This window comes from Sorex fumeus, unplaced genomic scaffold, assembly GCF_029834395.1.
Source record: "Sorex fumeus unplaced genomic scaffold, SorFum_2.1 ptg000039l, whole genome shotgun sequence".
Classification (NCBI taxonomy): Eukaryota; Metazoa; Chordata; class Mammalia; order Eulipotyphla; family Soricidae; genus Sorex; species Sorex fumeus.
The window spans coordinates 9,891,094-9,909,852 of record NW_026606096.1 but is presented as its reverse complement, the minus strand read 5'-3'; the positions used below and the strand labels follow the sequence as shown (position 1 = coordinate 9,909,852).

Below are 18,759 nucleotides of genomic sequence, written 5' to 3'. Positions count from 1 at the left end.
CCCACCCCCCACGTCCAGAGGGAAAATTTGCAGAGTGGCTACTGTTTCCAGTCCGAACCACATGCTCACATCTGTCATATCTGTAGAGACCCGATGGTCTGCCCACACAAAGATTCCAGGGCCTCCGGCGTTTCGTAGAGTCTCCCAACTCTAGGGAGAGGACAAGGCAGGCTGGACACCACTATCACTGAGTGGGGTGTGCCTGAGTGGAGACGTTGATCAACCTGCTCAGAACCACACAGAAAGTTCAGGCAGGGCCAAGGAGGAAAACTAAGCTGCCTGGTTCCTAACCCGTATCAGTGTCCTACTTGTGTGCTTTTCTCCACATGCAGACCCACCAGGAAAAAACAAGTCAAATGAGAACAAATAACACTGATGTAACAGAGCAAAAGAAGGACCGTGGAGCGCTTCTACTTAAAATGAGTGATTCCCTCTCTTTGGCACAAGCAATCCCCTTGCCTTTGAATCGTATTTATGTTTACTACTTGTCAAGGTCACAGAAAGACTACTGAAAATAAGCCAAGGCTATACAAATATCAGCCCTTTCCAGAACGATTACCTGTGTCTACACAGCTGGGCTGCAGCTGGGCTACATCTGTTTAAGGGATTGCATCTTCTCCTGACATAAGACTCTATACAAATTTTGTGTGAATATACACTGAAAAGAATGGAACTAAGATATGTATTCTAGGAAAATGTGGAGACCCTGAGACACCACAGTTGTCTTTTTACGTATGTGTTTGGGGTGGGGGGCGTGGGGGTCAGGAGAGGGAGTAGGGAGGGGTTAGGTCATGCCTGGCAAGCCTCGATGGTATTTCCAGCTTTGTGATCAGGGTCACTCTCAGCAATGATCAGGAGTCATGTGGTGTTGGAAATTGAACCTAGACCTCCTGCTTACAAAGCACGTGCTCATTTCTTTGAGTCATCTCAGCAACCCCACAGTCTTTTAAAAATGTCCAACAGAATGGTCAGAGTGATAGTAAAGTGGGCAAGGCACTGGTTTGGCACAGGTCTGATCTTCCAAGGCCGCCAAGGAGTGGAGAATCAAGGAATCAGTGCAGAACCAAGGAATCGTCCCTGAGCACCATCAGGTTTGGCCCCAAACCCAAACCAAACCAAAATAATGTCCAGAAAAATTCTGACCTGTTAATCTGTGGGAAAAAATCCAAGGGAAAGATAGAGAAATAGAAGCATTTGCAAAATTATGTGTATATTTATCTTTACAATTGATTTTTCCCATAAATCACTTAACTTCCCGTTAGTCGTCGATTTGCTCGAGCGGGCGCCAGTAACGCCTCCATTTGTCCCTGTCGCGTGCTAGTGTAGCCCAATGGCATCTGTTCGCTCCGGGAACATGAAGGGCCTCAAAACGATCGTTCATGATCTTGACGAAGAAGTCTGACCATCTGGTAGGTGGGCGGCCACACGGTCTTTGGACATCCCGTGGAATCCAGTCAGTAACAGCTCTAGTCCAGCGGTCGTCTTTAAATCTCATTACGTGACCAGCCCATCTGATTTTCGACACCTTGGCAAATGAGACAGCGTCCCTGATCCTTGATCGTCGACGGATGTCAGAACTCCGGATTCTTTCTCTCATTTGAGTGAAACGTGATATTCCAAGCATAGCTCTTTCTATTCTTCTTTGGGAGACCTGAATAGCGTTCTCATCTTGTTTGCGTAGGGCCCAGGTCTCTGAGGCATATGTTAATGCAGGAAGAACAGTGGAATCAAAGAGATGTGCCCGGAGCTGGAGGTTCTTCGTCCTCTTAGCTATTTCTTCGACGTTCTTGAAGTTGTTCCAAGCTGCTCTCTTCCTCCTGCGCAACTCGGGTGCCAGGTCATTTGTCATGTTGACCTCTCGACCTAGGTACACATAGCTGTTGCATTCGGAGATGGTCGTTCCATTGAGAGCGAATGGGGCGTCAGGAACAAGGCTGTTTCTCATAAACATTGTCTTCGTAAGATTCAGTTGTAGTCCTACCTTTCCACACTCACGGTCAAAGTCGGCCAGCATTTGTGCTGCTTGGCTGATGTTTGGTGTTATTAAAACAATGTCATCAGCAAAGCGGAGGTGGTGTAGTTGCCAACCATCTATCTTCACTCCCATTCCTTCCCATTCCAGTCGTCGCATGATGTTCTCGAGGGTGGCACTGAAGAGTTTCGGTGAAATGGTATCACCCTGTCGCACCCCTCTCTTGACATCAACGATCACTTCTTTGTAGAATGGTGAGATCCTGGTAGTGAATCCGCAATACAGCTCACGGAGGATCCTGATATATTGGGCTTGAATGCCCTGATTGGCTAGGGCTTCAATGACCGCTTCCGTCTCAACAGAATCAAAGGCCTTCTTTAAATCAATGAACGTTAAACAGAGCGGCATCTTGAACTCCCGAGAAACCTCAATAAGCTTGGTTATCATGTGGATATGGTCGATGGTGCTGAATCCTTTGCGGAACCCGGCTTGCTCGCATGGTTGTCCTTCATCTAGTGTTCTGCCAATCCTATTTAGGATGACTCGAGTGAACAACTTGTAGATGACAGACAATAGGCAGATCAGGCGATAGTTGCCAATGTCATGGATGTCTCCCTTCTTGAACAGTAGTACGGTCCTGCTGGTTTTCTGTTGGGACGGAACCTTGCATTCAGACAGATAGCGAGTGAAGAGCCGAGCCAGTGTATTGATGAGTACTGACGGCAGGTTCTTCAGGTGTTCAGGTCTGACCTTGTCTGGACCGGGTGCTGTTTGTTTCTTTACCAATGAAATGGCGGGTCGGATTTCGGAAGGGAGAACGTTGGGAACGACATATCCATCCTGTGGAATTTGGTATGTCAGCAAGTGGACATGGCTATCGAAGAGATTTGAGTAGAAGTCATGGATAATCTTCTCCATTGCCGTTCTGGAGGATGTGATGGATCTATCAGGACGTCGGAGGGCAGTCATCTTGGTCTTATAGTTGGCGAAGGATAGGCGGGCGTTACGAATACTTTTTCCGGCTTCTGCCACATCTACCAGTACTTCTGCTCTTCTCTCTTTGAGGTCTTCCTTGATCGCATCTCTGCACTGCTTTGCGACACTACTTCCACTACCCAGCCGTCGCCGCACTCCAGGACGCTTTCTGAACACATCATAAGACACTAAATACCCATCTTCCGGAATTGTCGTACCGTATTTGATAGGGTTCAAATATGGTAACACCTACAAGGGTGATTAGAGGTAGCCCCAAAAGCCTCTATCCCTCTCGGAAAGACTGGCAAGCTACCGAGAGTATTCCGCCCGCACGGAAGAGCCTGGCAAACTATCTGCTGTGTATTCGATATGCCAAAACCAGTAACTACAACTGGTCTCATTCACCTGACCCTGAAGGCTTCACCGACATGGCAGCACTGAGAAGGATGAGAAAGGAGAGGCCGACAAAATCTCAAGGCCGACCTAGGCTGCCACAACGAAGGAAGACAAAAATGATCGTCTGTACTTTCAATGCACGTACGCTAGCATCAGATGCATCCATCGAGGACCTGATGGTACAAGCGCGAATAATCAAGTACGACATCATTGGTCTGACCGAGACAAGAAGGCACGAATCTCACCATGCCGTTTTCGACACTGGAGAAGAATTGTTCCTCGGAACATGCGATAAAAGAGGTGTTGGAGGCGTCGGTGTCCTTGTCAACACAAACTTGGCCAAGAGCATTGATTCATTCGAATGCCTAACAACCTGAATCGGACGTTTACATTTGAATAGATGTGGCTCACTGCCTGCAGTTTCTATCTTCATTGTCTACGCACCAACATCTCATTATGATGAAAGAGAAATCGAGAAGTTCTACATGGAGCTAGAGAAGTTCTATAAAGAAGACCACACCTTCTACAAGATCATTGTGGGTGATTTTAATGCCAAGATAGGACCGAGAAGATCAGCTGAAGAACTTCACATCGGGACCCATGGCCTAGAATGGAACGAACAGGGTGAGAGACTGTCTGAATTCATCATGTCGACCAAGACCATTCATGGTAACTCACAATTACAGAAGGCAGAGTCTAAATGATGGACATGGGAGTCTCCCGGTGGATGATTCCACAACGAAAGAGACCACATCATATTCAATCGACGGTTTTGCCTGACTGATGTTGCTGTTGTTCCAAAATTTCGAACGGGATTGGACCACCGTCTCCTTCGTGCAAAATTCTACTTCACAGAGCGGGGAGAAAGGGCTGCAAAGTTCAAAAAGAGAACTCCCAGAATGACCACCAACTGGGAACTCTTTGGTACTATTGCGGCAACATGGGAAGATGCCATTGTTGACAACATTGACGAGGAATACGATCGACTGGTTCAGCACCTCCATGAATGTGCGAGGAACGCCAAGAGAGAGATAGCCACAAAAAACCGCCTATCTTCGAAAACTCTTGAGCTAATTCGCCAGCGTGGTTTGGCGCATGCCTCAGGCAACCGCAAGCTAACGTCCTTTCCCATAAAACTAGAAGATAAAAAATTAAATGTGTATCTTAAAAAAATTGTGTACAGATTGCAAGAATTTACACATAATTTTTAAAAACACAATAATTTGTATGTGTATGTGTGTGTGTATTGCAAGGAGAGGAAACTACAAATGTGGTTTTATTTTACTTTTAAAATAAAATTATGTTCCCGTGAAACATAATGCTTCTATATTATCCTTCTTACTTTCTTGAGAAAGAAGTTCAGAGATTCTGCCTCAGTGAATTGTCCATGCTTTAGGAAAGAATAAAAAGAAAACAGAGAAAGCCAGAATGAATAAAAACCCCATTTAACCTAAATTTCATAAAGGGTAAGCATGTGAAAAAAAATCAGCAACAGGTTACTCAGTTCTATCAACTGATTTAAGGTTCACACAATAAACATCTATTAGATAACCAAGAGCAGTCACATAAAATATTTTTGAATATTGACAAAGAAAGAATTAAGTACTTGATGAAAATATGCTGCCCAAAGTGGTTTGTTGTTGGTGTTAGTGGTGGTTTATTCCCACACAGAAGCTAATTCTGTTATTAAATAGCTTCCATAGAGGAAATTCTCAACCCAAATGATAGTAGTTACCATCATTTAACTAATGAATTTTAAGTTCGAATGCAGGCATTCGATTTCTTCCCCCCGGATTCCATCTTTCTCACCTGTATTAGAGACTGGACGTGGCACAATTATTTGTGAATAATAGGTATGTCTCTAATAATGAGGGTAGAGGTATGTCTCTAATAATGAACCAAGAGCCCAAAGTGGTGTTTTAACAAGAAAGGTCTTCCTTATTCATAAATTCTAGGCTTGCTTTATGAAAATTAACCTCCCAGGACTATATTGCCCAATATATTTCACTACTTACCAATTTCCAGAAAGACCTTTTTATTTTTAGTAACATATATATATGCAATTTCTCAACCATCAAAGTGAATATCTCCCATATAGATCCAACACTAATCAAGCAAGTAACCAGAACCTGAAGATGTTTTCAATAGAAGTACATATAAGATGATCAATGAAGCCAAAGAGCACTTCTATCCACAAGAGCTTGTGATTAAGAACTTACAGGCTAGCTCTTTCCGCAAACTCAAAGAGATCAAAAGATCACTTGCATTAGAAGTGTGCGTCCCAAGGGTCAGATGATGGGTTTGGCAGCAAGAATGCCTTTAGTTGAGAAGGAAGCATTATATGGATTGGTATGTTCAGAAGACACATTATGAAGAAGAAAAAAATGTAAACTAGTCCTTGAAGGATAGGCAGGCAGAGAAATCACATGCATTACCACCAAAGTGGCTGGTGATTTTCTACTGCTATGGTCCATCATAAGAACAACGCTGGATGGAATCACGTCTCTTACATTAAAGCTTAGAAACCAGAAAGCACTTGTGATTCCTGTTTTCAGTACTTAGGTTCTAGGACCGAGCGTTAGATGTCCCCCAAATTTTCTACAACTGACTTTTGAGAATTGTAATGAAGACTCAGAGAACTTGCCGTCTCGTCCCCAGATCAGGCTCCTGTGAAATACACAGGTGCCCAGCTAGGCCCCCACTCATTTTTTTCACCTCTTCATGTCTCACCAACACCTAACTCTAGTGTTCTATCCACACAACAACACACCAGTCAAATGAAGACTTGCTGAAGTAAAAGACTCAATGAGAAAGCCTAATAAAGGAAAAAAGATCGGCTCCCAGATCACTGAGAGCAGCTTGTGACTCACTGAACCCTTCACATATCAGATAAGAGACTGTACATTAATCACAGGAATTCCTGGACTGCCACAAAGATGTTTATAGAGACCGGATGTGGTGATCCTTGAAAACTCCAGGAAAGAGGAGTTTGTGCATTTCAGTGTCAAGAAAAGAGCTTCCTAAAACGGAGACAGAAGCAAGCTGGCTGCCATTGAAATTTGAGTATTGTGGCTTCTTGTGAGAGAGCTACCCCTCTCGATTTATTTATTTATTTATTTATTTTTGAAGTGGCAGTGGGTGAGAGGAACCCCCAGTGCTGGTCAAGTAGATGTACCTTGTTCTAATAATGAACCTACACATGACATGTGATTATGGTTTACCGTGGACAGAATACACTAGGTCTTGTGTAACACCCCACTGAACTAGCCTATCTTCGCATTCTGAAGTCAAACCATTCCATAGCACCACGTCAGCCCAGAAAATGAGAGTCTTTATTTTGTTTTATATTTTTGTTTTGCTTTTTGATTGCTTTTTGGGTCACACCTGGCGGTGCACCGGGGTTACTCCTAGCCCATGCACTCAGGATTTACTCCTGGCGATGCCAGGGGACCATATGGGATGCTGGGAATCACACCTGGGTCAGCCGCATGCAAGGCAAATGCTCTACCTGCTGTGCTATTTCTCCAGCCCCCCAAAAGTAGAGTCTTTAGACCATGGCTTAACAACAGTGGGTTTCCAAAGCTCTGTAGCACTGGCCAAAGTAAAGAATGCCAACCTGCTGAGTCCTCAAGTGGCTAAGATGGAAAAAACTACACTCCTATTCACTGGGACACATGGAGAAAAGGAGAGGAGGGTAATCAGTGAACAACAGTACCAAATTTATAAAGTCTTGTGAATACCTCCTGGCATTCGGTAACATCTGTGTATAGTTGTATTGCTATTTATAATTGCTATTTATTCCTAGTTCAGAGAAGACTGACTGAATGACTATGCCAGCTACTCTACCATTTCATTTCATCAATGTCCCTACCCTGGGGAAAAGGTTTCCCCATCTTTGTGAGGCCCGGGTATCACTGTGCACCATCTGTGACACAGGGTACCAAGTGACCAACACACCACGATGAGGCAGGTCGAAGGTCCAGGAGAGCTGTTGCCAGTTCCAACTTACCACATAGAGCTTGCGCCAGATGACAGCCCATTCTCGCAGTGTGGATGTGAGCTCCTGGACCAGGGGCAGCTCACCAGGAATCACGGTCTCATGCTGCCTAAGGAGAATCAGACAGGCGCACTTTACTCCGGGTGTATCACCACTGATTTTCCTGATGGGGTTTATTCGCCCAAAGCTCAGGGATTGGGTCGGCGCTGGCTAAATTTGAAACCAAGTGAAACTTGTGGTGAGGTCGGTGTAGAAAACCTCGACCAATTTAAGCACATGAACATCAGAGTTCGTAAAAAGGAACCAGCTCCTGCCACTGATTGTCGTGAAATTGCTATGGGAAACTGGCTCACTTCAGCGGAAGTCCTCTATTTCTGCTGTTTCTCCCAATTTTGTTATGAAAAGTGGACAGAGAAGTTCAAACAGTACAAGGGCTCTGTGAGAGGCCCGTTTTCTCACACAAGACCTGCTGGTCGGGACTAAAGGGTGGTGCGCTTTCTGGAATGGCTCTGTGTCCTTCTAATCAGCCACTTCCAGAATAAGACAGAGATGTTCAAATGCTCACTACTCGAGAACACATGAGTAACAAGTTAGGCCCAACCCTCATCCACTTAAATCCACTGGGGGGGGGGGGTAATTATCTGAATGAAAGGAGAATGGGGGAGCATACAAACAAGCAAACGAATGGAGACTAATGGTGAGATCAACAGACTATCAAATATAAATATAGGATAGCTAGTTAAGTTTAGATTTCAAATATCTTAAAGTAGTATCTTCAGGTATGTACCATAAGATATTTGAAACCTGAGCCAGAGTGATAGTACAGTGGGTAGGGTGCTTGCCTTGCATGGAGCCGACGGGGTTCAATCTCCAGCATCCATATGGGCCCCTAAGCAATACTGGGAGTTATTCCTGAGTACAGACCCAGGAGGAACCACTGAGCATCACCAGGTGTGGCCCCCAAAACAAAAACAAAACAAAACAAAAGTTTGAAAGCTTACTAGAAATTAGAAATTCCAGTTGATCATCTGGGAATTTCTAACTAAACTGTGCAAAGTGCATTTCCTAGCAATGCACTAGAACAATGCAAAGTTCAAGGGTTTTTACTCTTTACCCTGACTTCCGGGGGGGGGGGGGGGGGGGGTGGCCAGGGACCCTGGAAGCCACCCAGTAATGTCACACTAGAAAAAAAGGTTCTCATGTTTGCCACTCAATGCCTCTTTTGCAGACCACAACACCCAAAAGGAGAGAGAGAACACAGGGGATTGCCCTGCCACAGAGACAGGGGGGATGGGGGGATGGGGGTGGGAGGGATATTATCCATGGTGGTGGAAAATGGGCACTGGTGGAGGGATGGGTATCTGATCATTGTATAATTGAAACCAAAGCACAAAAAATTGTAAATCTACAACTTAAAAAAATAAAATAAAATAAAGGGGAAAAAAAAAAAAAGAAAAAAAGGTTCTCTAAGAGGACAGGACACCTGGTTTTCACTTCTAATTTTGCTCCCAAGGAGTGATGTGAACGTTGCCATCTCTTCATCTCTTGCCTACTAAACAAAGGTACAGAACCTATCAATGAGAATATTCTTGGAAACTCTGAGTCTCTCTCCAGCTTGGAAACTTTGTGGCTCTGGGACCCACACTACTGTGAAGACCGACCCAGGCTCTCCTGACGGCCTCTCTACTCTTCCTCACCAGTCTGCAGAGTCTTCAAATCAGCACTTCTCTCTCCCTCTGCGGGCTGAGAGTGTCACCCGTCCTAGCTGTCAGTGAGGCCGGACTTCCCAGGATAAATGACAAGGCGGATAAGATATGGACCTGTCTGTAGAGCATATTCATACACATCATTCCATAATCTTGCATCAAACTTATGACCAAAGTAGGGCCAATTTTCCCCTCAATTAGCAATGAACAGGGGTTCAATCCCCAGAAATTCTTACATGCCTTGCAGCAACCTGAACCTGTCCAATATTAAGAGCTGCTGGATGTAACTTTCTCATTTCTATCCCAAATTTCCCAAACTGGAGGGCCTTGGGGTTTAATAAAAAATGTCGAATGTTCATGTGGGGGGGTGCACAGGTGCACACACACACATACACAAATGAGCACACGCACACCCACAAATACAACTGCTGAACTAGTGGTGTAAGAGAGGAATGTAAAAACTTTCAATTCTCAGTCAAGATTGTTGGGGAAGGATGCCAGAGAAACAATCATAGAAAGAGAAGACAAAGAAGGAATTATGATCCAAAAGAGCTTTCATTCATTTCTCTTATGAGTAGAATTAATGATGTAAAAAAAATGTTAATGGGCAGAAGGTCTTCTCCAATGATATTATTACATCTTCACCTTTTAGGAGTTTTTCTAGATTGGAACTCACCCTCTATCTTCCACAGTTGCCTCCTTCAAATGGATATATGATTCTGGGAAAATGCCCTGCAAAGAGAAGAGTTTTGGTACATGGTTATAAAAATCTCTGCCAAAAGTAGAAAACAATTCTTTTCTCAAGGGATGGGATGGGGAATGATTATGGAAGAATGAGTTTGAGTATACCTGGAAAATAACTATATTTTGCCATCAGGCTGCACTGCAGGACATCAATTATATTGATCAACTATCCAAAGGAAGGAATTGCTGAAAAATCTGAGAAAAAATACACAAAAATGGGATCACAGGGACTAGGTGTGATGCTTTGTAAGTTATCAGGAAAGCATGTCTGGGTCCGTTCAGAGCTGCAATAATGATTAAGAGTTTAGTAATGAGCTCCTAAATCCTCTCCAGATATTTGCCACAAGACACTTCCCTAAATGGGTTTCACATAATTAGTAGATGGAGGGCTGTGTACTTAGTGGCCCATAAAATTATAGTGATTTGCTAAGCAATTCCTCTCAGCACTTCCACTTAAGCCAAATGTGCCCCAAATCAATTAGTACTAGTTATCTGGTTATTCTCAGCACTTCCCAGTCTCAAATTGTTCTCAATTCTACATCCCTAAGAGGCAACCCTACATCAACTACTGTGGCAATGCTGATGGGAAAACTAAGGCCCAGAAAGACTAAAGAGAAAGAGAAGAAATAATTTAGTAGAAAGAGGAGAATAGAAGATCGGACCTAACTAACAGGAAGCAAATCTTGGATAGTGTTTTCTGAAATTCCAAATGGTAGTGTTTAACTTTGTGATACACTCATTAATGAAAAACAAAGTTACAGGACCTAGAACAGATATTACATCTTCCTTTCATAGAACCTTGCATGTAAACCCAAAGATCACAGACAAACCAGTTACTGGGCCCCACTGGCTTGTTAAATTTGTACCAACTCCTCACACCTGCAAAGGTTAATGTGATCTTGTGGCCTTTCATGTCAAGGTTTTTGATGACACTGTCTTGTGGGTACTGGTCAAAGATGGGGGAGGGGTTCAGAGAGATAGTATAGCAGGTAGGGCATTTGCCTTTTATGCAGCTGATCCACTCAGGTCCACCAGGTGTGATTCCTGAGTGCAGAGGCAGGAGTAAGTGGGAGGGAGGGAGGGAGAAAGGGAGGGAGGCCAATGATTCTTAATCCATTCAGGGCAAGAAGTGGTCATGCCACTGTGTCTATGATATTCATCTGTTCAACGCTCTTCTTTTAATTCTTTGCCAATAAAACAGGAAACAGGCTGGAGCAATAGTACAGCAGGTAGGCCACTTGCCTTGCATTTGGCTGACTCAGGTTGGACCCTTCTAGGAGTAATCCCTGAGGCCAAAGCCAGGACTGAATACTAAACCCCACAGGTATGCACAAAAACAAACTAAACAAACAAAAATCAGAAAATGTCAAGAAAATGGGTTAAGCTGTTTCCAGCATTGGTGAAGATAAAGGATCCTATTATTGCTTAAGTCAAAACAAAATGGCACCTTTTCTGACAGGTCTTTGTTTTTAGTCTTTGTCGACCACATCCAGCTGTGCTCAGGCCATCCTCCTTGCTCTGTGCTCAGGGATCACTCTGGGAAGTACTCCTGAGACTATATGAAGTGCGAAGGATCAAACCAGGTCAGCTGTGTTTAAGGCAAGTGCCTTATTCACTGCACTATCTCTCCGGGTCTGTCAATAGCAGTTATCAGGAAATAGATTTGGAGATTAAAATAAAATGTCCTAAGGCCCAGCGCTGGCATCCTGCTCCGGAGGCAATGCAGCCTCTCTCAATAGCCTGCAGTTCCAATCTCCACCGCCAGACATCTCGGGGTGGCGCCTTGACAGTGGACTAGTACGAGGACATCCTGGAACGCCACCTCGGGCAGTGCAACCAAAACGCTTCCATCACCGCAGAGGCTGGGCTGGAGCGATAGCACAGCGGTTAGGGCCTTGCACACAGCTGACCCGGGTTCAATTCCTCTGCCCCTCTCTGCCTGGCAAGTTACCGAGAGTTATTTCGCCTGCACGGCAAAGCCTGGCAAGTTCCCCGTGATGTATTTGATATGCCAAAAACAGTAACAAAAAGTTTCACAATTTGTTGTAAGTTGTTACTGGTGCCCGCTTGAGCAAATCAATGAGCAAAGGGAGGACAGTGAGAGTGACAGTCATAAGGCCAGGCCCAGAAATATCCTTGAAGATGATTTTCCAAATCAAGAAGGCAACAGGCTAATGAAAATTTTCATGCATTCATAGTCTAATGACTTGGTTTCATACTAAGAAAAATCTGAGACAAGAAATCAGGATTACCAACAATAACTTGTTTTGTGATAATGAAGCAAAGAGTTTGTGCTGGCAAAACCAAAATGATGATTTTCACATTAAGATAAAAATAATTTTACTGCATTACCACTGTGTAATCCGCTGAAATTATTTTTCAATGATAATACATGTTCAATGGTAGCCATTTAAATGTTCTAGTAGTGCGATACATAATAAAATTTCCTATCCCATTACACACAGAGGAGGTGAGTATAAAACGATGTAATAAAGTTTTATTTAAAAATCTATCTCTCAATTTTGCTTTTCCTTTCTCAGTACAACCTACTTACTTGAGTAAAAAATAAACAAATTCTTTTCAAGATATTGCCCTTCAGCAGACTTCCACAATACTGCCAGGATCAATAATCAGCTTCTGCGAAGCTCTTGGCTTCTGCAATTTGTAAAACCACTAGCTCGTTTTATTACCCCTCTAAATGCCTAGGTCTGCTTTTAAATGACATCAAAAATTTCCATTAAAATAATAGGCCTTTCAAGTTCTCTGCCACAAAAGACTGCCAAGGAAGAAAATAGCATTCATGAGCATTTCAAAAAGGGCTGTATATCTTAATGAAAGGGTATCTGAAGCTGAACATCATTCCTGACAACTGACTTTCAATTCCCTCTATTTTCTCTGGATCTCTGCAAAAGAAAGATAGCTGAACTCAGAAAACCTCAAAATTAATAATTAGGGGCCTTGGGAGTCTCAGTGGCAAAAAGCTTGCCTTATAAGAATAGGAAGCCAGCTCAATTCCAGGTGCCACCCACATGCACCAGGCATGGTGCAAATGGCTTTGGGGACCCCTGGCACAGCATCTCCAGGGCACAGCCAAGGGCCCCTCAACTAAATTACATGGACTCCTGTGAGCACCGCAGTTAAATGTGCACACATCACCATCAAGCATGTGTACATGCCCAGTGCACGCAGGAAGACTGAATGGGGAATAACAAGAGACAGAAAAGCTCACCATTTAAAAAGAAATCAGTGTGTAAATGTACAGCCCTTTGTTTTTACTATTTCATTGGATTACAAAATATAATTATCCACGTAAGGACGGTAGAAAGAAGGGCCAGGAGGATTGGTCCATGGTTGGAAGACTGCCTCAAGTGCTATGAGAGAAGGCAGTTGGGATAGAGAAGGGACCACTATGACAAAGACGGGGTTGGGGGAGGGAGGGGAGAGAGAGAGAGAGAGAGAGAGAGAGAGAGAGAGAGAGAGAGAGAGTGCGCACTGGGGGAGGGGAAGGGACAGAAACTGGGGACATTGGTGGTGGGAAATGTACACGGGTGGAGGGATGGGTGATGGAACACTGTATGACTGAAACCTGATCATCTTTGTAACTCTGTATCTCATGGTGATTCAATAAAAAGAAGTCTCTGTTAAGGAGTTTAAAGAGGAAATGCTGAGGATGTTTAAAATACATATACATATATATATATTTATGAAGAACTGAAAGAACCACTTTTAGAAATCATTCTAAAACTTGAGATTTTAAATCTTGAATACAGATTTTTTTGTTTTGTTTTGGAACCACACCCAGCGATGCTCAGGGTTTACTCCTGGTTCTGCCCTCAGGAATGATGCCTGTCAGTGCTTGGTGGACTATATGAGACGCTGGGGATCACACACAAGCAAAGCACCTTATGCCCTATACTACCTATCTGGGCCCTGAATACAGATTTAAAAAAAAATTAGAATGCATTCATAATGTATAGAACACTCTAGAGTGGGGCACTCTATACAATTTTCAAATCTAGCAAGATGGATTTTAATGTCTGAAATTACAGGATTTCTCAGAAATGAATAATTTCTATGCTAGAAGGTGATGCTTGTGTGGGGCGTTGTTTTACCCAACTAAAAATATTTTGAAAATCAAGAATTTGAGGGCTGGAGAGATAGTATGGGGTGGGAGTGATTATTCAACAGGTGGCTGGCACTAGTTCAATCCCTGGGACTGCCAGGAGTGATCCCTAAGCAAAGAGCCAGGTGTAAGCCCTGAGCACTGTTGGCTGTAGCCCTCTTAAAAAAAAATCAGGAATTTTGGTTGTTCTTTAATTCATACAAGACTGGTTCTCAGCTCATACTTTGAAATTAAAATAAAATATTCTTGCGCTTTAATACATGCAGAACTTTAAAATTAGTGAAATTTCAGAGCTGAGAATTGTCCAATTGATAGAGCACATAGACTCATTTATGAGGCTCTAAGTTTGATCCCAGTTCTGTGTTACCTCTCATATACACCACGGGGTATGTCCCCAACAATAACAAATTAGGGGCCGGAGCGATAGCACAGCAGGTAGGGCATTTGCCTTGCACGTGGCTGACCCAGGTTCGATCCCCGACATCCCATATGGTCCCCTGAGCACCGGCAGGTGTAATTCCTGAGCACAGAGCCAGGAGTAACCCCTGAGCATTGCTGGGTGTGACCCAAAAAGCAAAAAAATTGAAAAAACAAACAAACAAAAAATAACAAATTAGCAAAGCTCCAAATTTGAAATTATGCTTTGAAATCACTGCCACTTGCATCCTTATGACTAAGGATAAACAGTTAAACCCAACCCAATAAACAAGCCCAGAAGAAAGGTCTTTGCTTTGTTTTCATTCTCATTCATATCAGAACATCTGTCACTCTGAGGTCCCTAGGGAGGAACATTATGATAATCCAGGGGCAAGGTGCTTGCCCTGCATATAGCCAACCCTGATTTGATCTCTGGCACTACATATGGCCGATCAAGCACCACACCCTGAACACAGAGCCAGGGGTATGCCTTGGGTATGCAGAACCCCCAAAACAAAAACAAAACAAAACAAAGTATATAATAGATTAGATGAAAAATTATAAAATTAGAAATGAGCTCATGGTACACAAGAACATAGAACAGGTAGGGTTTTTGCCTTGCACACAGCTGACCCAGGTTTGATTCCTCCATATCCCAGGTGGTCCCCCAAGAATGCCGGTTGTGATCCCTGAACGCAGAGAGCCAGGAGTAAGCCCTGAGGACTGCTGGGTGTGGACCCAACAAAAGAAGAAACAAAAGCAAAACACTACTTTAAATTGTCAGTGGAGGGCCTGAGCGATAGAACAGCAGGTAGGGAATTTGCCTTGCATGAGGCCAGCCCGGGTTTAAGCCCTGGCATCCCATATGGTCCTCCAAGCAATGCCAGGAGTAATTCCTGAGTGCAAAGCCAGGAGTAAACCCTGAGCACTGCTGGGTGTGACAAAAAAAAGCAAACAAATCAAAAAATAAATTGTCAGTAGACAAAGAGAGTATTGTGCATATGCATGCATGTACATGCACTAAGGAATCAACAATACTGAAAGCTTGATGAGGACAGTCCAGATTTCTTTGACCACACCCTGCTGTGTTTAGAGGCTGTTCCTGGTTCAAGGGACCACATGGTGCTGGGGATTCACACGGGTCTCATTGCACGTAAGGCCTGCATCAGCCCACTGGGCACCCTCTGGCCCAGACAGTACAGGTTTAATACCCTGATTTTATCATCTTTAAAAGAAAGGTGTTTTTCTGAGTCTCTGAGGTCTTTTGAAGGATACTCAACTTTGATAAATGCTAAAGAGCTTTCCTCATCCCTTTCCTAACTCACTATTTTACTTGTGATGTTATCAAAACTGTTCTTACACAGGAAAGTGCTGACATGCTATACTGCCCAGCAAAAGCGCTGACCTGACCTAAAATAAGCTGAAGGGGGTATTAACATAATTAATAGATCTTCGTTAGCTTGATGACCAGTAGCTTTGACACTGGCATAGAGAACCTGCTAGGGTCAATAGTTTTCAAACTCTTCCCATGACAAGATAAGATTTACATGGCAACTCAGTACTCACTATTCATAAAATAAAAATTTTAGACAAAATATACAGAAAAATATGTACACAAAACAGAAGCTCTACAAAACACTATTTACTATAGTATTCCATTCTTTTATATTTAATATGTGTTATAACCCACTGTACATATTCCACATTGTGCTATTTGGGGTTATGAGATTCAGTTTGAATCTACTACTCTGGCTTATATTAATGAACTAAATAAAGCCCTTACTAAATAATTGTTCTAAAAGGTAATATTTAAAAATTTTTTTAATTGAGTCACCATGAGATTCACAGTTACAAAGTTATTCATGATTGGTTTAATCCAATATCATTTCTTCACCAGTGTGTATCTCTCTCTCTCTCTCTCTCTCTCTCTCTTCCCCCCCCCCCCCCGCCCTTAGGGGTATTGGTGATATTTAAAACAAAAGTAACATTTAAAGAAAATAAATTTTAAAAAGTTGAAATATGATTCTGCCCATCAAACAACTCACTCTATTACTGGCATGATATTGCCATTTTGCTTATTTTGAGGGCCTGGGAGAAGCTGTATGGTCCTTCTCCTTGAATTTGTTGGTGAGAAAGATGGTATTTGGGCTTTTTCATCTGAGTACTGAGGTCAGACGACTTCCCTTCAAATCTAAAGATCAGCCATCAAAAAGAAAAGCAAAAACCTAAAGATAAGATACAGACACGTAACACTTAATGAGATCAGACAACAAAGCAAAACTTAGCAGAGATCAAATAAAAAATAAACTGAATAACAAGTCATACCTTTTTAGATTTATTCTGGAGGGTGTATCCTCTGAACCAACCTGTCAGGGAATAAAAGAAAACAAAATCTATATTTTGTTTACAGGATACTATCAAGATATTAGCAGCGTACAATCTCATATTCTGCCAGAAAACTGGGAAAGAATCCAAGAGTCAATTATCTGGCTCTACATTAGAACCCTGCCCAGCCTCCAATCCTTTGGAAAAAGAAAAGGAAAAAGACGCATGAGAAGGCAGTCTTAACATCTCACCACATGAAAGCTGTTCAATCAATGTTGCATGAACGAATACAGACTTTTGTCCACGCACATACATTCCACAAGGCAGCTCATACTATTACAACAGGTACTTAAAACATTCCTCTCCGTGTTCACTCTCACAATTACCAGCCCAAGCTTCTACATTAAGAACCACTATCCAGGAACAATTTTTAATTTGGACTAGCTAACCTTATATATACAAATACTTGCATGAAAAAGTTACAAAGTAAAGCAAACAAAACAACACTGTAGATAATTCTTGGCAGTGTTATAAGCATCCCTCACAATAAAAAATTTTATGCGTTCACTTGATAAGGCTTTAAAAGGTGTATCACCAATGCCCAAGGGGAGAGAGAGAGAGAGAGAGAGAGAGAGAGAGAGAGAGAGAGAGAGAGAGAGAAAGAGAGAGAGAAATATGCACTGGTGAATTTAATTTCTTCCTTAAAATCCCAGCATGTATACACCCCATGGAGGCTTTCCTGCCATATATATCGAAGAGAAAATATAAAATTTTATCTACCCATAAACAAGTACTTTTGAAATTATTACAATTTTAAATTTACATATAATTAAATTAATTATAGTTTAAATATAATTCAATTATTAATTATAATAAAATTATCTACTGTAGGTAATTCCCTATATTAATTTTTTTTATCCTTTCTACCCATTTGTCATCAAAGTGGTCACCTTTGCTACGTAAATCCTGTTAAGAGTTACATACAACCGTAGTGATAACACAGCAGGTAGGGTACTTGCCTTTTACACGGCCAACCCAGGTTCAATCCCCTCCATTTCATATGGTCCCTGAGCACCACCAGGAGTAATCCCTGGTGTAACCAGACCCAGGAGTAACCCCCAAGCACTGCCAAGTGTCACCCAAGATGGATGGAAGAAAGTAAGGGAGGGAGGGAGGGAGGGAGGGAGGGAGAGGGAGGGAGGGAGGGAGGGAGGAAAGGAGGATGAATTAAAAAATAAAAAAGCCTACAGAACTGTACAACAGTTAGAGCAAATTCTACTCAGTGCACAATATACTGAAAAGTATAATACATTTATCAGAATGGCTGAAATTAAAAAGACTTACATTGTTGAGTATTGGAAAGAATACAGGGCTCTTAGATTGTTAGGAGTTTCTTATGAGTTAAACATGCCCATGAATTGCCAATAGTCCCACACCTATTTACTCAAAACAAATTAAAAGATCCATAAAAATTACTTATCATGAATACTTATTGAAGTTTTATATTGAATACTTATTGAAGGTTTATTCCTTTCTTTCATTTTCATTCTAATTTTACAGAAACACTTACTTGGGGCACAATAGTAAGTAACTGAATGAAAACAAACAATCATGTAAATGAAGATTTGGGATCCGAAATATGAAACAGAAAAAAGAGCAAGCAAAAAGCTAGAGGGGAACTAGTTGGGAATGTTTCTGAAAGACCAGCTGGTAAGTTATGAAAAATAAAGAATAGAACAAGTTGTGAAATGGAGAGTGGATAGTCAGATTCTAACATTCCTTACTATAATAAGGGATTTGTATTTCAACTGCATGCTATTTCAATGATAAGTTCACACAGCATTAGCAATCTTGCAAAGCAACTATAAACTGAACAAACCATAAACCAAAACAAAAATCTAAAATTATCTGGAGTCAATATAGTAGAAAAAAATGTAGGCTGAGTTTAGAAGGATGTCGAGATGTAGAACAGAAAGTAGAACAGTATGGCCTTTCCATGTTATGGTTCCTGGCCTAAGGGCTGGGCACATTCAGCACAAAGTGTGGCTGAAATCCAAATAGGAAATGTGACATCTTCTGAGCCTCTGAAATTAACAACAGAGCT

The 18,759-nt window shown here is 42.3% G+C and overlaps 1 protein-coding gene across 1 annotated transcript in view; it reads right to left on the bottom strand.

Moving 5' to 3' along the window:
* DOCK5 (dedicator of cytokinesis 5) overlaps window positions 1-18,759 on the bottom strand; it is a 234,346-nt gene that overhangs the window by 122,512 nt on the left and 93,075 nt on the right. Inside the window, exons 3-5 of the mRNA XM_056118939.1 lie at window positions 16,656-16,696; window positions 9,723-9,778; window positions 7,353-7,449 (exon numbers count right to left, since the gene is read on the bottom strand). Coding sequence (XP_055974914.1) covers window positions 7,353-7,449; window positions 9,723-9,778; window positions 16,656-16,696 — 194 coding nt within the window. The remainder of the gene's footprint in view (window positions 1-7,352; window positions 7,450-9,722; window positions 9,779-16,655; window positions 16,697-18,759) is intronic.